The sequence below is a fragment of the Paramacrobiotus metropolitanus genome, unplaced genomic scaffold (assembly GCF_019649055.1).
Source record: "Paramacrobiotus metropolitanus isolate TYO unplaced genomic scaffold, Prichtersi_v1.0 Parri_scaffold0000151, whole genome shotgun sequence".
NCBI lineage: Eukaryota > Metazoa > Tardigrada > Eutardigrada > Parachela > Macrobiotidae > Paramacrobiotus > Paramacrobiotus metropolitanus.
In genome coordinates, this window is record NW_026570371.1 from 210,378 (window position 1) to 231,684 (window position 21,307).

General features: G+C 40.5%; 3 protein-coding genes across 3 annotated transcripts; 1 reads left to right on the forward strand and 2 right to left on the reverse strand.

Moving 5' to 3' along the window:
• The first annotated feature begins 5,564 nt into the window (after positions 1 to 5,564).
• LOC129599630 (cytochrome P450 2J2-like) lies at positions 5,565 to 8,958 on the forward strand. The gene is made up of 6 exons (XM_055497915.1): positions 5,565 to 5,856; positions 6,081 to 6,311; positions 6,687 to 7,208; positions 7,415 to 7,591; positions 7,710 to 7,973; positions 8,438 to 8,958. Exons 1-6 carry the CDS (start codon positions 5,748 to 5,750, stop codon positions 8,623 to 8,625), a joined length of 1,491 nt encoding a protein of 496 aa, XP_055353890.1. The 5' UTR covers positions 5,565 to 5,747; the 3' UTR covers positions 8,626 to 8,958.
• Positions 8,959 to 9,311: 353 nt separating this feature from the next.
• Positions 9,312 to 13,036, reverse strand: LOC129599633 (dopamine beta-hydroxylase-like). The gene is made up of 5 exons (XM_055497922.1): positions 12,495 to 13,036; positions 11,708 to 11,995; positions 10,749 to 11,198; positions 10,463 to 10,645; positions 9,312 to 10,064 (listed from the first exon to the last, which is right to left on the reverse strand). Exons 1-5 carry the CDS (start codon positions 12,885 to 12,887, stop codon positions 9,636 to 9,638), a joined length of 1,743 nt encoding a protein of 580 aa, XP_055353897.1. The 5' UTR covers positions 12,888 to 13,036; the 3' UTR covers positions 9,312 to 9,635.
• A 1,369-nt stretch (positions 13,037 to 14,405) lies between these two features.
• Positions 14,406 to 18,461, reverse strand: LOC129599646 (uncharacterized). The gene is made up of 4 exons (XM_055497940.1): positions 18,154 to 18,461; positions 17,804 to 17,899; positions 15,818 to 15,975; positions 14,406 to 14,867 (listed from the first exon to the last, which is right to left on the reverse strand). Exons 1-4 carry the CDS (start codon positions 18,243 to 18,245, stop codon positions 14,836 to 14,838), a joined length of 378 nt encoding a protein of 125 aa, XP_055353915.1. The 5' UTR covers positions 18,246 to 18,461; the 3' UTR covers positions 14,406 to 14,835.
• Positions 18,462 to 21,307: the final 2,846 nt, after the last annotated feature.

Below are 21,307 nucleotides of genomic sequence, written 5' to 3' on the forward strand. Positions count from 1 at the left end.
TACCCCCTAAACTGCCTTGAGAAGCAGGATTCAAATACAAATCATCTAAAGTGGGCTTCATCATGTGTATGAGAGCCACCCGCCTCTTTGTATACCCCCCTTGTGTCTTTTAGCGGGAGGTTCTGAAGTTTTATTACGTTTCCTCAATTGGGTTTTGGCCTGACTTGAACTTTCAGGTTTATATGTTAGAGCTTTTAACGCCACTGCATCGGTAATAGCTGTCTGCTCTTTCCCACTGGCTTCGATTGCTAACCTGTGAGACCCAGTGGCAATTGCTGCCCTTTGCTTAGGTTTTGGTGTGACTTTTTGGAGCTTGTTGGACGTTTTCGGCTTAATTGCCACGGTTTTCGAACCTTCAATAGCAAGTTGCTGATCTTTTTCCTTTCGACGGAGCTTGTTTACAGTTTTCGGTTTGACGGCCACCGCTTTTGACCTTTCAATAGCTAGCTGGTTATTTTCTAAAGCCGGAACAGCTCCACTGTCAGGTATTTGATATTCTAATACACCGTCAACTGGAAATTCAACTATCGGAACACTAGGTGGAGTAGGAGCGTATTCTATAGCAGCTTTTAAAGTGGTATCGGATTTTGGAATGCGTCTTACATGGACTTTTTTAACCAAAGGTGGTTTTTTCGGCTTCCGATAAACGTGTTTAACCACAGATTTGCTTGGAACAAATTGTATTTGTGGCTCACCGGGCACTTGTACAAATTGTACAGCTGGTTGGGATGGCACCTCAACAACCTTAACTACTGGATCGGACTGGATGTACTCAACTAAAGGTGGAGCTGTTGCTTGATTACCCTGTTCATGAAATGTCGGAACAGCCTGGACCGCTTGATGGGTTATGTTTGGACCTGCTTGAGTATATTGATCTTTAAGAACACCCGTGGAATGAGCTTGTACACTTTTATCAATCATTGTGGGTAATAGGTTGGGAACCGCTATTGGTTCAACTTGCACTGCTTCCAATATTGGAGCCGCGACTGGAGCGTTACCCGTATTGTTTAAACGCTGGTACTCAAAAGCGGCCTTGGCCATGAGCTGTTGTGTAATTTCATGACCAATCTCTTGAGCTTTTTTCCAGGCAGTCGGCGCGGGAACACCTTCCCGAGCATGCTTTTGTTTTAAAAATTCGGTTTCGGGGACTAAAACGTACGTCTTCATTTTGCTAGAAAAGTGGAAACTAAAGTACCTAAAACAGGTAGCAAAACGTTGAGAAATCCACCTTTTTGTTGTAATATTTTACGTTTCTTTGATCGGTCTGTACTGCGGTCAGCTAGACGCTTGATTGTTGAAGAATGTTTTCGAGCCCGAGCTAAATCAACTTTGCTAAGGCCGGTGGGTTGCTTAACTAGATTTAAGCAGGCTTCTTCGATTGCGCTTATTTGTTGCTTAGTTGCCAGCTGGAAAAAGCTTCTTCTCTGACGTGGTGTCAGCAGCTTTAACGCTTCAATAAGTCGAAAAATTTCTTCTGGTTTCATTTTTCTACATATATTCGTCTATACTCAAACACGTGCGACTGAAGGCGAACATCGTCTGGAGCTTCGGGTCTAAGATTTATCAGTAAATATCCAAAAGGCTCCTTTATAGCCTTTCGGTAGGCCTCCAGCATATGTGGCATACCTAACTGACGTGCAAGTGTTTTAACTTGCTGAACGTCACGAACTGATTTAAAAATTACCAAGTACTGAGAATTCAAAGCAATGTCACGCATGCTTCTTCCTTGTTTGTATAAATTTTGAGAAATGAAAATTACAGAAACATTTTTGTGATGAACGTCACGAGTAAAAATCGTCGAACACTTTGGCGTTCCAGCAATTTCTTCCATTAAATCATCTAACACTAGCAGACTCGGAACGTCTTTGTCAAAAAAATTTTCATCTTCTAAGATGGGTCTAAGCCCCTGGATAAGTTCAATATTTTTATCAAAACCCTGGAAGGCATTTTGCCACGTACCGTAAGCATATACTATTCTTACTGGTGGTGGATTAAAGCTTTCCGTAAGACTTTGCAAAAGTTTCATTGTAAAAGTCGATTTTCCCGACATCGTTGGCCCAGAAATATAAATGGTGCACGGAGTTTTAAAGCGAAAATCAAAACTCAGTTTTTCCATTTTAAATTTCTCCTGACTTAGTCTGCTAACTATCGAACACTTCACAGTATATTCGATCACAAAAACTCTCAAATGGTGTTTCTGAAATGATTAGATTTCTCGTTTCTTCGACACCGAAGTGGTGTAATTTTCAAGGAGGTTTTTAATTTGTTCAATTGTGCGTTTAATCTGCAACAGTGATCTCGCTCCCAGAATTACACACTTTCCAGTATGGAAAACGTTAACGGTAGTTTTCAATAATGGGAACCGTAGTTTGATGGCTGGAAAAAGCTCAGGTTCATAGAAGAATGCGATACCCGTTGGCTTTTGTTTTAAAATTTGGCTATACAGCTTGTTCAAATTTATTATTTCACTGTAGGCGTACGTACAGACTATATTTGCCACAAAGCGCTCCTTAATAGTAACGTCGATACAATTTGCAATCAACATTCGCAAATACTGTTCTAACAGCCCATTCGATTCTTCAACGGACTTACCACCTATTACGATTGCCTTGCCATTTTGGAAAATCTGGCAGAATGTATGTGACTGCCCTATTAGTCTGATGTTGACTGCGTTAAAATTTTTCACCTTCGTAGCATGTTTCCCGAAAACTTCTAGGACTTGTTGAAGATCAACTTCCTCGTTGAACTGCACCGCCAGAATAACGTTGTGGATTTCCATGACTGAACGCATTACTTGCAACAGTGTCAGCAAGAAGGCTTTATATACTTCACTGCTGAGACTGTCGCAAATAACGGCGTTTTTCAGCCTTTTTTTTCGCATAACAAGGGAGTTAACACGTAATAAACAAGAATACCAACAACAACAACAATTTTAAAATGTTAAAAACGAAAAGCGCAGTTAAACAATAAGGGCTTGCGCTTTAAAACTATCGTCCAGGATTCGGGCCACATCAAGGAATCCCATGTATGGCAGTTGAACAGAGCGCCCTGGTTGAGAAAACCTGATCGTACGCCCGTACTTCTCGTGCACCTTCAGAGTCAACTCCAGGCAGGCGGGGCCATCGAATTTCATTTTCTCCTGTTTGCCTTCGGATGCTGCGTGATCCAGTGTGTCTTTCAGATGTCCATTCTTCAAGATCTTCAGTAGTTCGGTAATTTCATTGTATCCGAATCGGATCCCTTTATTCCATGCTTTACGCAAGCCCTCAGCATCCGCATTCGCTTCGAACACAAGAAATGCCCGTACTTCTTTAGCATTCCAGAACAGACTTACCACACTATTGACTTTGTATACAGTGTAGCCGTCATGATCGCCAACAACATCCAAAATACGTGCGAAATCCATTTTTGCTCTCGTGATATTATGATAATAGAACTTGCTCTCAACTTTTTGCAGAATGATTTGGAAAAGCCAAGCCGCGTCGGTTTTATACTCGCGGATTGTTTCCAAAGAAGCCAAAGTCTCACCCTATTGGGTGTAAATTCTCGCATAACCCCGCCTTTTTCACACATACGTCACTGGCAAACTGGAAAAAGTTTACTATGTCGATGATTGGTCGGAAAATCGAAAAAAACTACACCCTCATACACTGCGTAACCATACTGATTGGTCAAACAGCCCGTGACGTACCTCGGAAATTCAAAAAATTATTTGGAAATGAGCGTTGTGATTGGTCCAAAATTAAACTGGGGGGCTAACTGTTTTTTTCTGATTATATTTAAGAGCTGGAGTTGCGTTACACAATTATCATTTGCAGAGAAAATGGAGAAAGATCAGTTTCGCGGTTGCTTAGTCGGCGGCCTACTCGGGGAATGCTTGTGCGCTCCTTTGAAGGCATACAATGGTATTGTCCATAAGGTAGCGCAAATGTTTGTTGATACTCGAGATTACCGCTCTCATCGTGAAAAAACTGTATTAACAAACGCGCTTGGTAACGCATTGTTAAATGACGGTGGTTATGATACAGCGAGTGCCGCTCGTGCATGCGTTAACGCATATTACAATGCACACCCCGTCATACGTTCGGCTTTTGGAGAGCTAAAAGATATAATACATCACTGGAAGTGGAGCAATTATGAATCCCTTGACACATTGCCGAATAAAATCGTACCACGTGTATACCAAAAAGGATATGGTCCTGCTGCGTGGATTTCAGCGTATCCACTATACTTCAAACATCAGACAGAAATAATGATCAGCAACGTACGTAACGTCGCCGAACTTACACATCCTACGATGGAAGCTTACGGGGCATCTGAGCTTCAAGCCTACGCTATTGCCGTAGCATTGCAATATCCCAACTTTACTCCCGCACAGTTTCTGGACATGCTAATCACTCTGTGTGACTCAGGCGTTAGCCTACAGCTGTATCAATCAAAATTAGTGCACATAAAAACTCTACTGTCTCAAGAGACAAGTGTTGTGGTGAAAGCCCTTGGCAATGATTCCTCGGGACTGCAAGCTGTGCCTATGGCTATTTACTGTGTGATCAAAGGAGCCGATCTATCGCCTAAAAATGCTTTTGAAGCAACCATGGCACTTACACTACGTGTTGGTGGATGTACGGACGGAATCGCAACCCTGGCGGGCGCTATTGCCGGAGCTTGGCACGGTCTCAAAAGCATACCATCGGCGTGGTTTGAACTGTGTGACGGGTATAAGAACAGTATTACGCTAGCCGACAAACTTGCCGAACACGCCAGCAACACCCTAACCGATCGCGAAATTGATGATTTCGGCAACTACAGCACTTTAGGATCGCGTTTGGAGTCGTTCAAAGGTTGGCCACATCTCAAACCCTCTCCCATGGAATTAGCTGGAAATGGATTTTTTCATTTTGGTTCACTAGACTGTGTTCAATGTTATTACTGCGAATGTGAACTTAGAAATTTTGAGCCTCTCTCTGATCCGCGTTGGGATCACTTATGTAAGAAGCGCAACTGTCCGGCTACCAATGTTCCTGATAATTTATTTTTTCACTTGTAAATATCATGAATAAATCTGCTATCATGTTCATTCATGTTCATACAAAAAAAAAAGAGGGTGGGGAAAAATAAACAAAAGAAAGGGGAATTCAGTTCGGCTCCAAACCGGTTCAAATCGGCTCCAAACCGGTTCAATCGGCTCCAAACCGGTTCGACTGAAAACCGGACCGAAACCGAGCCGAACCGGACCGAAACCGAGTTGACGGTAGACTAGCGGCATATCTTCTTACTACGAACACTTTTTCTATACTTCTATGCAGTAGCAGAAACGTGTGGCGACGTCTTGTGGGTTTAAAGCATGATTTATGACCATCTTAACAGCTGATCGTCTGCGGTAGAAATTAACAAGTTATATGCTAGTGTAAATGCATCGCGTCCGATATCAAATTACCAGTAATGGTTGTACGCGACACTAATTACCAACAAATACTGATAAGTTATTGGCAAATATTGCAGAGTCAAAGTACAAAATTAAAAATCCCTATCGTAATCAACATTTTTCGCATCGCATCCAAGTGCCGAACACACAACGAGCCTAATGTATTCATAGGTTCGCATAATTATTTACAAATTTGCTCTTAATCACGCTCCATACTATTTATATACTCGTAGAATCCGATTGCACATTGGTTTACTGTATCCGACATAGTCACATATTTTAACGGTTTAACAAAAGTTGTATTTGTTCTCAACTGCTCGGTATGTTACAATTTCTGTCTCCCACCACAGCCATTCTTGGCTTAGTCTTGGTCTTCGTAGTATGGTTCTTCACGCCGAAGAAACCAGCCAAACTTCCGCCTGGACCACCATGTAAGTAGTAATGGCGACATTGTGTTATGCATGGTTGCGCATTTGGCCAGTCGACCATATCCCAAGGTCATCGTAGGGGGTTAAACGTTGTTTGTGTTTTCTTAATTTTTCCAGTGCCGTATGTTTGTTTGCCATATGCATAGGGAAAAATAAATATGTCCAAATTAAGTTGCATGTCATTCCTGCGTTAAAGTTGGTTAATCAATGCCTGCATGGTTTTCTAGGTAAACCAATTATCGGCAATTTAGACCGCATTAAGGGTGAAGGAAACGCTTTGCTGGAGCATCTTACCAACCTAACCGGGCAATATGGAGATAACGGATTGTGCACGCTGTACTTTGGACACCGCGCGAATGTGTTTGTCAATAATTACGAGATCATCAAGCAAATGCTGAATGACGACAAGTATGCTGGCCGACCGGAAGGGATGTTCGATATCATATTCAAGCGTAAAGGTCAGACTCATCTTCGGATGCCTTCATATTAATAAAATTTCGGTATCGAACTTCTTTCTTCTTTCACCACATAAATGTTTATTCGTCAATAGTGTTCGGTAATTTATGACATTACATTCGCGCAGTTTGCGAAATTACGGATGCCATACAAAAAAATTTACTATTGATTCTGACACTTTATGTTTCGGTTGACGATATTTATATTGTTTCTTAAGATATTTGCGTAGAACACCTTTATTTGTATTTGCTTAACTGAGTTTTACTTTCGTTTTATTTTTTTTAGCTTTTTTAGGTTGAATATTTTAGCTATAATCCCGTACATAAAATATGCGAATACGTTATCATAATAGTTTTTACATTGCAATTATTTTCCAGGGTTGCTGTTTACGGATGGTGAGCTGTGGAAAGAACAACGGCGTTTCGCTCTCTCAACGCTCCGCGATTTCGGTCTTGGGAAAACCTGGCTGCAGGATTTAATTCTCGATGAAGCAAGCGAACTAATCGGCGATTTGGCAGCTGTTGATGGGCAGCCCATCAATCCCACCAATTACTTGACGCCCAGTGTGTCCAACGTCATTTGCGCCATATCCTACGGACAGCGCTTCAGCCACACCGACCAGCGCTTCCGGAAGTTGGCCAACCTGGTCGGCGAGAATGTTAAACTGACCGCTCGATTACGGCTAGTACAGATTTTCCCATTTTTGCGCCATATTCCATTTAGCGGCTGGCAGGAAGCCTTCGTGGCTTTGACCACCAATATGCGTCAGGAAGTGGCATTCTTCCGTGAACTGATTCAGGATCATAAAGCACATTTGGAAGGAGAATTGCGGGATTATATTCATGCGTACCTGATTGAAATGGACAAACAGAAAACGAATCCGCTGAGCACCTTTACCGGTACGCTTCTACTTTTTAATATTTTATTTGTTCAGGAAATCTTCGCTCCAAATCAGCCAGGTGTCAATATAAGTGCGAATACAATGAAATTCCGATATTTATTATTGTGTAAAATATTGTGGGATTTTGGGCGCACGGGTTTGATTTTCGCTTTTCATTGTGGGAATGCCTTATATAACAAGTGTATCGTATTTTCTTCCATGCAGAAGACCAACTAGAAATGGCAATGCTGAATTTATTTGGGGCCGGTACGGAAACCACCTCGACAACAATGACATGGGCGATTATTTACCTATTAGAAAATCCAGATATTTATAAAAAACTTCAGGCTGAGGTCGACGAAGTTTTGCCGGCTGGACAGTATCCCACTTTGGATTTACGCGGTATGATGCTATACATATTCGACCCAAATTTTTAACATTACGTTAAGTTAAAAACTAAACCTTGACGCAGAGAAATATATGTATATATATAATTTAAAAGTGTGCCACACTATTTTAGATCGACTACCATATATGCAGGCCGTGATCCAGGAAGTACAAAGAATGGCCAATTTAGTCCCGTTTGCCATCCGTTCACCGACGGAAGATGTCAAGATTCACGGCTATGAAATTCCCGCCGGCACCATCATCACGCCTAATCTGTACGCGGTACACATGGATCCTCAGTATTTTCCGGAACCCCAGCGATTCAATCCGGAGCGATTTCTGGATAAGGAAGGCAATTTAAAACCGAAAGTCGAAGGGTTTCTGCCGTTTTCTATTGGTAAGGGCGCCTGTGATAGTTTTGAATTTACTTCATGATACGAGAATCTTATGAACGTGAACCTGTCGGCGTCCTGTCGACGATATACACGCATTTATACGTCGTGGCCAACACGAGCAAAAATAACATTCAAGCACCTGAACTTAGTGCAGTGGTATTGTATAACAGACAAACTCGAATTTAGCGCAGAAGGTTACTAAATTGCTGCATATGAATTTGCGAGAGCTGTAACACTGCTTGGCTAATAACTTTAAATATTTGCTTTTTATATTATTTCTGTATTTCCAGTTCATTGTATTTTGTACACGCCAACTGTAATATAGCCCGCGCAAAAACGAGTTCTTCAGGGTGACCTTCCATTCACGCTAGAATTTGTTCATCCTAATTATGTCTTGGGTACCACGCCGTAAGAAAATTGTCATTTGTCAGAAGATAAAGCGTGTAACCTAGCATTATTCGTTTAGGTAAACGCTTTTGCCTGGGAGAGTCGCTGGCCAAAATGGAATTGTTTATTTTCTTTGCCAGTCTGCTGAGCCATTTTACCTTCGAACGCGCATCGGGACGTTCTTTCAGCAGTAAGAAATCGGTCTACGGAAATGTGGTCAATTCTCCGGAGTACTTTGAAATAATTTTTGAGAAGCGCCAATATTAACTGTTTTTGGGACCCGAAGATTGGCATGTATTTAACTCGAGAGCACGTAGCTTCACGGCAGCATATTTGGATTGCGCAGCATGTATTCCACTTTTCACGCGATAATAATATAACATTCCAAGCAAAAACAAACTGCAACAATGAATTATGTTGAATGAAATTATTGGCACACTATTTACTGGCTCATACTGGCACACAAATTAGTGTTACACTACAGTATTATGGTCATTTCCAATACTGGTTTTCTGAAATTATGTTCGTTCTTGTGCAGATACTGGAGCAGTCAAAGAAAAAATGATTTGTGCGATTAAACTTTAACTACTGCTTTACAAAGTGCGATCTACGTGCTGTATCGTTAGTATAAAGGGAACATTGACATGAAGCCATTCATTCCACCATGATATTCCAAAAATCTATTGTGCTGTTACTAGTATACTTATTAATAGACACGGGTGGCTACAACTAAACGTTTGAATGCATTAAATTTTATGAAGATTTTCTACTCTAGTTGAGGACTGGAGGTTCACACTAGAAGGGCACAGAATTTCTTTCTTCATATAACGAGAGAACGCTTTATGTACAACGGGAAATTTATTCCACACAAAAAAAACTGGTTTTTATTTCTTCGTTAGTCGTTGTTATAGCTCATTACAACAACATCATTTTATTCTGATTTTGGTCTAAAGGATTGTTTTATTAGTGCTAGTATACGTTAGGTGGAGTATTAGCGTTAGAGTAGCAGCAGTACTGCACTTTTGGCATACAGTATTTTTGATGTTTTGTTATGCACGACAATAAAACCTAATATCTTTGAAAACAACATACATAATGCATAAATGGATTAAAATAGAATCTAACCTGTATGAAAAATTGCTTAGAATAAGTCGCGCCATAGATTGTTTTAAATTATTTGCCAATTTCACCAGCAGTACTAGAACTGCTACGTAAACTTTCTCGATAACTGGCAAGATGTTGTCATGTTTCCCAATTCACCAATAATATTTTCTTCTCTACTGGTTTAAAATCCTCCCGCAAGCGTCGGTCTTCGGTGGCAATGGTACCGCCACCCGAACCTGCGGTGCATTGTTCCAGTTTCCCGGGAATCGATGACCCGACGACATGTTGCACTGCATACTCAGGGGTGTTTCAGCATACAGGTCACGCAGTACGGAGGCTGTCAATGGCGTCCAGCGAATGGAATGGTAGTTTTCATTCACCGACTTCTCTGGCGCGGTATCGTCGTCATCCAGCGTGCGCATATGTTCAAAGAAGGTCATCAGCGCGTCGGTGTCGATGGAGCTTTTGCACACTTCCAGGTTGGTACGGGGATAGTAGTGGATGTAGTTGACGCACATCTCGTCCGAGATGGCGTAGCCGCCTAATGTTGCGTTACTACGGTCGAGTGTCCGGAATTCGCAAGTTGTTAGCAGCTCATCTCCCTAAACATAAAAACCGTGTAATATGTCATCAGACTTGCCACATTGAATTCGAAGTACTTAACAAATTTTCGTGCTTCTCAAAAACAGAAATACGCTACACGATAACATAAATAAATTTGTTTTGATCCTGCTGTTTGCATTCCATAGTTCCCTAACAAATAAATACTGCGAGTATCGTAGCTCATTGGCACTGCTTATGAAAACCGATTCTTCGTTTTGGGGTAATTAGTACTGCGAAAATGTTGTGACATAATTTGGTAAATGTTTTAAGTTCACAAACCGTCCCTTTTTCAGCGGCATTAAAGGACTACGTACGTTGATTGCCTAGCATAATCGTGGAGTACTTCTAAACATTTCGCGACAAGTTTTCACTAATGCTCAAAACGTTACAGTCTTACAGGCAAAATAACCACTGGTTTTTTGAGCTTCCTAATTTCTTGAAACATGGTGTTATAGTGATTGTCGCGATCCAATTCCGGCAGTTCAACACCGTCGCGAAAGTGTCGCGTCCACACCCGCATGCCGGTAAGATGCGTATGTAGCTGTGACGCGAAAACGTTTATACCGTCCGGCGGAACCCCCTGCGTTATTCAAAGCTAGCGTTACGGCAAAGAGCATAATGTTTGATTTTAATTCTTGCATATACTCAGCGATATAGATACGCAGATCTGTAAACACGTTTACCTTTTCTGTGCATCCAGCAATGCAGTTCCCGCTCAACTGGAAGTGATCCATCCTCGGAGGAATGGCCATTTTGGGGGTGTACTCCAATCCCAGTTCGATGCATCCGGCATCGAAAGGTCGCAGTTGTGTGGTATAGTAAAAGCGTATCCCCGAGGAATCTATCCGCCCGGCTGTCTCTTCGGGGTTATTGTAATGCATCTCGATACGGACGTAGGGAGAGAATTCCCGGCCGCCGATCGGATAACCGGCTTCCGGTGGATACCGCAACGGTGGCGCCCCCATGGCCCACGCCCCGATGACGCGCTTGCAGTAATCCATGTCTTTAGGCGCCGAACCGTCATCGCAGTCACCCTCCCATTCGCTGATGTGGATGCCGGTTGGGATTTCGCAGTGGAAAACTTCGATATGGTGGACCAAGTCTTCGTTACCTTCTTGAATGGCCGATTCATACTGCCGAAATTGATAGAAATGTATGACAGCTACTCTTACTTACAAAATGGAGCTAAAAATTGGTAAATAGTATTTTGAATAACATGTACGAATATTAGAAATAAAATATTAATAATAGTGGTAATTATAATTTATACGAGTACTATACAGAAAATTATAATAGTACTAATACATAAAAATATAATGTGCGTAGGTAAAAACAGATGTATCTGTACTCGTACACTATCAAACAAATGCAGTTTCTTGCACATGAGATGACACTATTCGCGCTACAGAAGCAAAATGATACAGAATACAGCGAATATCTTGGAGAACTGGTATGCACCGGGCGGTTGAAATTCGCTTTACGATTATGCTTTTGGTGACTTAAAATATATACGTTATCAGTTTAAAACCGGAATTTGTTATACTTCGATATCCATTTTTGTTTTAGAAAACTTAACGCTGGTCCACTACTAGCACTATCCAAGTTGACATGAAATTGTGCTATTGTTTAGTCTGAGCTCTACCTGAATAATGTGATGCTTGGTGTTGAGATGTGGGAGCTTTTTAATGACGCACCAGTACGTTGTCTCCCGTGCCGGTACCTTCACGCGATCGGACAATACTTCCATGATTTGTACATCACGCATGCCGGCAATATCCGTTTCATCATCGGCCGGAGCAGGATACGGCGGAAACATGCTCATACGCAGCATACTTTTGTACAACTTCTTTTTATTATCCTTAATGTTCAGTCCGTCCACCGACCGGATGTGCCCGGGTCCAATTAGAGCGAGTAAGTGCGTCGTACCTTCCTGCATAACCAGATACAGCTACATGTCCGTTGGCTGATTTCCACAAGTCGAATAACAGAAATATGCGGCGAAACTTACGTAAAAAGCATTTCGCAGATTGAATGGTCTATTCGCATATGAAGTTCATAAAAACAAATATATGATTCATATGGAGAAAATATCACCAAAATTAGGTTAAGTGATGAGCACAGGCGCAATCGAAACCTATCTATGTACCTGTATTCATCGAACCATGTTTTTGTAAACAATACACCAAAACTGACACGCAAAACAAATAACTGCACAATAAAATCAATACAGCAATAAACAAACCCGGTTGGATAATCGCTTAAGCTGTAGTGCCACATGAAAACGTTTCACTTGTTAACACGGCGTAGTACAGTGGATATAGGTATCGAACAACTCTGTCCTAACGTAAAGCGAATAACATTACTAATATTTAATTTTTCCTAACCCTGGAACGCGCAAAAATTTCGGTTGTCATCAGACACCAGCTCACCTCGTATTGATAATCGTTTTTATCGCAGGATGTTCTTGGGCGAACGAACCTCCATACTGTCTCGTACTGGGTTTGGTTGACCGACTGCAGTTGGCAGTCTTGTTGCTGGTCAACACGCATAATTTCCTTACTATCGGTGTACGTATCCGTCACATGTTGTCGTCCCCACAAATCCGTCCACAGTACACAAAAATCAGCGGATGCAAAGTCACCATAGTCCGATGCACCTACCGCCATCCATGACCGCGGTGTGACACGTGCCCGTACTTCAAAGGCGATTATAGCGTCATTATAATTCCAGGATAATGTTAAACGGTGTTTTTCGATTTCCACGGAAAACGGCAGTGCCGAAACTTTTCCCAGTAGAAGGAAAAGCATCAATATAAAAATCATGTTTAATTATTAGCGTGTGTAATAGAATGTACCGTGTTCGGCGAACGAATTAAAATTGGTTACTGGTACAAGAATGTGTACAATTACTGCACAGTCTAACTGTACACACGACCGAATAAGGGCCCACGTACAATTATAATTGCGTGACCTTTTATTGAACGATAGCCGATATGAATGAGCCAACGCGATATTGTTCACATTTTTTATACATATACGTTGATCCCTTTTTCTTTCCGGTTTGGCGTTTGATTGTTAACGACTGTCAGACGCATCTGTCTGTCTGCGCTCTTTGTATGTGCGGATGACGCGCGCTATTTTTACGTGTTGGTCTAACGAGTTGGCTATTTTACTGCGGGTCCATATATCAATTATGGATAAGAATGTTCAAGTGTTGTATACAATTAAAAAGCGTTATGATGAGATGGGACTTGAAAGCGGTCTCATACGGGACAAAATGGATGTATCAATTTTCAAAGGTTATGACTGTCGAAAGGCTGTTAGATGCCGTCACTTCCAGGCCGATATTGGAGCGAAATATGTCAGCACGTTCGAATCCGTGATATGTACCGTAGATGCGCTCATTTTACACTTTACTGTATCGTAAAATCTATTTATATGACTTCAAGCCTACTGTTCACTGGAATTCCATGACGCAGTCACAAAAAAAATCCTAAAATAAATAATTCTTCAGTTTACAGAAGGTGCAACTAATTATAATGCGGGATTACGGTATCTAGTTTCAGCCGAATTTTATTTATTCGTTTTGAATTTGGAAATGTAACCTAATTAAGCTTACTTACTCGCGGTAACAGCAGTAACATTGTCGGCGCGTATACTAGATGATGTCAGCGCGTATACTATACGCGTCGGCGCGTGTACTAGATGATGTGTACGTGTCGGTGAGCACTGGCTAATTTCATCAACGACGAACCTCTGCAGATTCATAATTTAGTCGTAAATTTCCTATTAATAGTTAAAAATGGTACTGACCTACAGTATCTGTACGCGCTATGCAGTTATGCAAATTATGCCGCACCTCAGAATGTAACAATCTTGGTTATAAAACGGCTTAAAAGCCTATCTGCTGCTGTAGATGCAATTAATTCTGCGTAAAATCCGTGCGATTATAATTTTCGTAACAGCAGAAGTAATTTGTGGTATTAGAACTGTCGCGTATATGTAAGAATATGGGTAAATTATTTGATAGTTTCTGCAGTTTTGCTAAAGTAGATGTGGACATGTGGCTGTGATTCGGTTTTACCAATAAAACCAAACAGTTTTCTATTTTTGTTACCCTAAAGTTTGCGGTTTGCTAATTTCCTGCTGTTACACGTGTACTTTGGATAAGTATGCTTACAAATCCAAAGTTTTACTTGGAAATTAAAGCTCCCGATCTCATTATGCATGACGGCCATTTGCTGGATTTTTATTTAGGATGATGGCTATTGCGTTAAATATTTTCAACGTTGAGTTAACGCGTTGTCCATACACTGATTATCTAATTAAAACCACATAGGACTTTTTGCCGGCATTATCCCAGTGTGCTGTTTCCGCAAATAGAACCCCGTTCCAGAAAATTCGTTGCATTTATTTAGCCGACACGCATATTAAAATCCTATCACTTCACAGCGGGACTTAAATAGGAACATTGCATATAATGTCTATCAAAAGCACGGTGTGCATAAAGTACAGATATTGTGCAGAATTGTACAAACGAAATTGGCAAACGTTATTTGTGTGCAGAGTTTTAGCGAGAAAATAAATTAGGCAATAAAAATAATTCTGTGCAGGTGTATTTTCAATCAACTGAGGCCAACGGGAAATGAGTTTTCACAGTTTATGTCCAGATCAATTTCCTTTGTCTTAGTTTAGCTGCGCGTAGGAACAGTCGGAAAAACGGTTTGAATGACACACTCAGTTCATTTCCTTCCTTTGGTTTGCAGGCCGATTATTCGGCTGACCGGCGCCTCCGTCCGGGACCTGTAAATACATGGCTCGTTAAATTCATTTCTACTTGACCTTAATTTTGCATTAATTTTATTGGATTTTTCTCATAAATATTTTTGTACCTGACATTCTATTTAATTTTGCATTTGCAAATTTAAAAACGTGGTCGTTGGAGAATCAGTACCAAAATATTGAACTGATATTTCGCAAAAATTAGAATCTTCTTCTACGTTAATACAGATTAAGATAATACAGATACTTCAAAAATAATTAATTGCGGCATATACGACAAAGAGTGTGCGGCTTTGGATTACGTCTTTTCTTATCTAACAGAAGCCAAAGGTCACGTTAATTTGTGGAAGTCGTAAAGAATTAGAAGATCGCTGATTAAAAGTGCTTTCTCGACCGTGCTTCGCTTCATTGCTCCTCTCTCACTCTTCCCGGTGGCGTTGTGACCGGCACGAGTTGATCTCATGACTTAATCGGACCGGATCAGGCGAATGTGCACACACCTGCCTTTTCGGAAAGGTTTATCCCAGTTAGGACTTCATCAATTAATCACTAACTTCCATAACGCGTAATATGCGGGCTACCGAACGCGCCTACGTACAGAGCGTGGTAACGTGAGCCCCACTAGGAATCAGACGCGCGGGAAATGGAAAACAGAAATATTTATCGCCAGCAGCCCATATGTTTCTCCGTAAAAAATTTGCCGAACCCTTTGCGGATGAGTGAACCGTGTCTCAGTAATTTGGCTTTCCATTATCTCATTATAGCCATATTTTTTATGCATTTTTACCTTTCATTATGGTAGGATATTGCTCACTATATTTTTTAAAAAAATGTTGGAAAAGAAGAGAAAAAATAATGGCGCTCGAAATCGCTAGCTTCAAATCATTTTATGTCGTCCTTTACTGACTAAAAAATGTTATTGAGCTAGCAAAGCCTGGATTGCATTATAGACTAATATAATCTGCTTTTACCTGATGGGCTTTCCGTGTCCAGGAGAGCGGCACCGTAACTGGCCAATCGTGCACCGGAATGTCCGCGCCCAAATCCCATATCCACCTTGGGCAAGCGGGCAACATTCCGCTTCACACCATATGGATAGTCTTCAAGGGAAAAGCGTTTCTCCGCAGACCTGCAAATAAATTTCTTAGTGCAAATGTTGTTTAGGATCTCAATAAATATTTAACTATACAAAATTAGCTGTAATGTTGGTACACTTTTACAACTTTGAATTATTCAGCTGGTTGCGCCCTAAAGTAGTTGTATTTGTACAATTTTTTTATTCTTCTGTTATATTTTACCAACATATTAATACGTAATAAATATACTCATTGTTCAGTTAAGTATTAGGATGTAGTACGTAATTATTATGTAACAACAGAACGTATTAATTAATTATGACGTTAATTTACTGCGTGCATTTAAGCAGACATTTTTCACAATTGAAACAGCGTAATGAAGTACATAATATAAGTTTTGACAAGAAAACATATTCTCTCGGCATACGATTGACGTAGTACTAGTGTAATGTAACCCATTTTCTTTTAATTTGTGCCCATTAAACACTAAAATAATCGACGTATACGATGGCGTTGGCAAAGTAAAAAGTAATAAAATAACAATGAAGGCCCCTCCTCCGATCATAAGACGGTCTAATGAAGTACTTAGCAGCTGCTAGGAGTGTCGATGTGCCGGGTCTCCGCACGTTCCCTTTGTTAATGGGATATTCAACCCACTTATATCAACAGACGCCAGTACTCCCTGCTCATTACTTTCTCACAATATTTGCTTTTCTTTTAGGACGAAAGGCAGTAGGAATCGTGACAAGAAACCGTAAAATGTCTGACCGGAAGCGGTACTTCTGAGAATGTTTTTCATACTCGAGCATCAGCTTAGTTTTTTAATATTATTTTCAAAACAACGTTTGTGTGCTTTTGTTGACAACGAAGTTAGACAACAAAGTCTGGGGTTCGGTGGCCACGTTGTGATGCTTTATAGTACTAACATAGCAACTCCGGTTTTCATTACAGACAGGATGATATTATAGTGTTGTTAAAAACATATAAACCGCCACAACTACACTACTACCGGTGTAATAGGTAGATATGATCCATTTCACAAATGCAATTTGTTTTGTCAATAAATTACGGTAAATTCCCGCTACCGCTCCGTCGCCGACGCAAAAGAGTGCAGAAAATAGTGTAATAATATTTGCACGCCGTATTCAATGTACACCTTCGCTCGTGCACGCACTAGTATCCCGTACGGATGCAAAAATATTATTAGTAGCTGCGCGGTAAAAATGTGTCATACTCAGACTATTTCGGAAGTCTGAATACCGGCGTCTCACGTGCAACATCCGCCCAGCGTACGCATGTGTGCGCATTGCGGTTGTGTGTTTATGTTATGACTGCGCAAATCTAATTGAGCGTTACGGCGTAGAAAACGCGCGGTTTGTTGTTTATGATGAGGTGAGCATAATAAACTAAATTATCGACTGGCTGATGCAATCATCACCAATAATTTTATCAAAATTTCTTTACGGATATTTTTCCCCAGGCAGGCAGGCTACTTCATTGAACGGAAATAAGGTTGCGTGAAGAACCGGAATTAGTATAATACAGTGTTTACTTTGGTAAAGATAAGCAGTATTTTTGTGATTGTAGAATGCATGAATGTTGCAAAATTATTAACGATATTTGCATTACTTGATAAAGACTCGCATAACGGCTATTACGAAATGATAAAGACGGCAGTTATTAATTAAGATATTATTTTTTAACATTATAATTATTCATTAAATAAAATATTTCACTGAGTACTGGTTTGATTTACGTAAGCAAGGCAATAACAATACGGTTTATTCAGTAAGCCAACGGTTACATTGTGCTGATTAACTAATTAATGATTCTTCGATTGCGTTATTTGGAAACGTATTTATGGTGGCTTTTAATGCTTACAGTGTATCAGCTGGACCATTGTCGTAACCCAGATTCCGCAAATCGCCGGTTAGATCCAAATCTCCGTCGGCAAGAGCTGGCGATTTGTCAAATAGCCTATAAAGCAATCGTGTTGGTGATTCCCACAAATCAACACCCAGTGTCAATCGGAAGTACAGAGTGTAATGCTTTATACGGTTCAAGGTCGATGACTGAATGCATGTAATTACCGACGCTCAATGTAATTTCGTTCTCGCAAAATTGGCGCCGACTTAATCACCAGTTTCCTCACACTTTAAATAGGAATAAATAAAAGTGCACACATGGAATATTTTGAGAAATGCAAAGGCCACAAAAGGGCTAAACTGTACCTGTAATATCCGAAAGGAACGCCGGCGACGTGGGTCAGGGCAACACAGAGCATACCAAACGATAGAAAGCATAGCACGCTGGTCGACTGCATTATCTTGGTAATGGGATAAAGAAATTACAACGTAGAACAAAATCCTTGGACGGACGGTAAATTATTAACCGGTAGGGTCAACGTGCGCCGACAGTTGTGACAAAGTAGTAGTCGTAGTGGTGGATAGTAGCTCCGACGTGTGAGAGAGACGTGGAGCGGCTGTCAAAAAACTGATGGCTGGCAAAAGGTCAATGAAGGCTGAAGTGCCTGCTTGAAGGTTGCCGCACGGTTTATATTGTAAACTTGCTGTGGTCTGCGGGCATTGCATCAGCACGGTGGTTGCGCTTACGCGGCTGATCGTATTGATCCGATTGGCCGGTTTTGGGGTGTGTGTGCAGCCGCAGACGGCGGAAAACGTACGGCTGTGGTAAAAACGCAATTATCACCTGACACCAGCACAATACAACACGCCTAGAAAAATATAACGAACGGGGCCAAGACCGCACGTCAAGACTTTCATAACTTATGCGATATTATATTTCATGACAGTTGTAATGTACATACATAAATAAATACATAAACATAAACATCTAAACAGACATAGTGCATACGTTACTGACACAACAAAACGAAAGACGAATTACAAGCAAAACTTTACAATTAAAGCATGTACGTAACGAATTCGCACAAACTAATGGCAAGTTTGAAATTTTTAAACAGATTGGTTACCGTATGGTTTATCGTAGTATTATTTAAAAATATTGTATCGCAACGTTGTTGGTTTGTGCATTTTTAACTGGAAGGACGAATGGTGAATTAATCGCAACTCACTGACAGATTAATCTCGATGGACTCGACCCGCCCGACTTTTACTTTGAATCGCAACACTTTAAGGCTGCAACCGAAAAACGTTGTGCTGTGTATTACATATCGACTATTCTTAATACTGTGTTATTGAATGGTTATTACAATAATTAATTATTATATTATGACAATAATTAATATATGTATATGTAAATAATAAAAGAGCTGGGCACGAGTTCACTGGAATCAATATTGTTACTGTCGTTTTAATTTTATATGAAAAATTTTAACAACAAGAAGCAAGACCGATAACGCCATTTGCAATACGTGCTTTACTTTTGATGACAATAATTAATATAATTTGTGGCACATATCTTCGCATGGCATACTTTTTTAGTTATATTGTGCGTTCTCGTAAATCGTGCCAGAGCACGGCATTCTGTCCAATAAGCTATGATATAAAGGTACATAATTCTATGTTCTACATATGGTGCACCATGGTCAAATTGCGTCATGTAGGCCAGTTAAGCCATTAAAAAGTAGTCACGTTAAACCATTAACCACCCAACTTTCGGCCACATTTAGCATAATCACATCCAAATCGCATCCCGCGTGAACACTTTCCGCACTCAGCGAAAAGTACCATTTTTCCGCTGAACAGGCGGTCAGCAAATCCCTGGGCGCATTGACGACACGATTGGATTATCGCAGTCAGATTGTAAAATGTCGGTCGTCAGTGCTTTTTTTGTAGTCGCTCCCCTAGTTTCTTTTTCAACCTTTTAGCTGTTGCTGACTAATGGCCGTTGTAAGTTGTAACGTTTACGTTATGGCGTGTACCATAAAGTATAACATGCGATTTTAGAGATGATTTTGCTGTGCAAATATTTTGTGTTTAAGCGGTACAGTAATCAAAACACGCGACAGACATTATTGTGTTACGTAAATGTCTCCAGAGCTCTGTACATGTGCGTGGGGATTGATAATCTTGAAAAATAAACTGCTGGTAATCTTCTTTATATTCTTTGGTAATGTCTCAAATAACTTTTGATTAGATTACCTGACGCCACAATGGAACAACACACCCAGTTTTATGTTGTACATAAAGCTTGCTCAGTGTACTCATATGTCGTGAACCTAGAGGCGCATCTCTGGAAGATAAAGAATTCAAAATGCTTGAAAAAGATTTTGTATGGCAAACAACGCTACCGGAATCGGTACAATAATATAGTTCTACAAGTAACGCAATTTTTTTAATGCTGTATATCAATGTATTCGTATACTAAATTATATGCCCCCTTATCTAAATTTTCTTTGAAACAATTTGCTGAAAATAAAATCGTATACCGTACGTATACAGAATTAGAACAAATTACTAAAACACAACAAGTAACATCAGGCTCATAAAAAAGGCAAGAACGATGTTAATGATTTAAACGAATTATTTATCAGTTTCAGAGCACGATATATACTGTACACGGTATACTGTATTTTGTGATCTGCAAGCAGTGTTAACAATTTTCTCTTCAAGTATCATTTTCGATATAAATAAAAGTGACATCATTCATTCCAGTGACTTCGCTTTTACTAAACATTTTACTACGTCGTTGCTGAACAATTCTATTGTGTACTCCAATTACATTACCGTCAGCTGGATGACCTTTCTGTTTTTACTATTAGTATTTACGTTAGGCATTGCGTCGAAATTGTTTTCTAAACAGTTCAGCGTAAGTGCGTTAAGGACAATTAAAATCGAATTATTCCCAGCAACCGTCAACAAGTGTGCAAGTGGCCAGGGACTGCTTCCGGTTGGTGTGGATTGTTTTCCCGATGATCGCTACGCGAGAGAGGTTAAACTGATCAGGATGCCAGCTTTTTCCACCAACACCAAACGCCAGTGTGAAACAATACGTAATGCAATTATTGGGGAAAATCACATCATGCGGCTGCATGATCGGTTAAGTAAATTAGCCAAATTATGTATACAACGAACCGGGAAATCTGTCAATCCCCAGGGATCCGGATGCTACGGCAGCTTGCTGGAACGATCGTTTAAATCATACGCTCCAGTTATCTATCTGCCTGCCATATATCTGGCTCTAGTGGCAGACTGGTACAACGTCTCACCATGCTGCGTAAGGGAACGAACGTGCAATTATTATTTCAGTAACTGGTTACGATTTTATAAATTAAAATAACAACCTAAGAAGGAGCGCGTTAATTGTTTGCATAATATTATTACAGTTTAATGTTCGACGTATACAAAATCGCATCCGAAATACACTGTACATACTCCATAGTCCAGGCCGTATCGCTACCAA

Bases quoted from the DNA above. Each gene is read 5' to 3' on its own strand.
- LOC129599630 (XM_055497915.1), top strand. From the start codon at position 5,748: ATGTTACAATTTCTGTCTCCCACCACAGCCATTCTTGGCTTAGTCTTG. The intron at 6,312-6,686 runs GTCAGACTCATC...ATTATTTTCCAG, and splicing joins TATCATATTCAAGCGTAAAG to GGTTGCTGTTTACGGATGGT. The intron at 7,209-7,414 runs GTACGCTTCTAC...TCTTCCATGCAG, and splicing joins TCCGCTGAGCACCTTTACCG to AAGACCAACTAGAAATGGCA.
- LOC129599633 (XM_055497922.1), bottom strand. From the start codon at position 12,887: ATGATTTTTATATTGATGCTTTTCCTTCTACTGGGAAAAGTTTCGGCA. The intron at 11,199-11,707 runs GTAGAGCTCAGA...CAATTTCGGCAG, and splicing joins CCAAGCATCACATTATTCAG to TATGAATCGGCCATTCAAGA. The intron at 10,065-10,462 runs GTAAGACTGTAA...TTTTATGTTTAG, and splicing joins AACCAGTGGTTATTTTGCCT to GGAGATGAGCTGCTAACAAC.
- LOC129599646 (XM_055497940.1), bottom strand. From the start codon at position 18,245: ATGCAGTCGACCAGCGTGCTATGCTTTCTATCGTTTGGTATGCTCTGT. The intron at 15,976-17,803 runs GTAAGCATTAAA...ATTTATTTGCAG, and splicing joins AATGGTCCAGCTGATACACT to GTCTGCGGAGAAACGCTTTT. The intron at 14,868-15,817 runs GTAAAAGCAGAT...ATGTATTTACAG, and splicing joins GGACACGGAAAGCCCATCAG to GTCCCGGACGGAGGCGCCGG.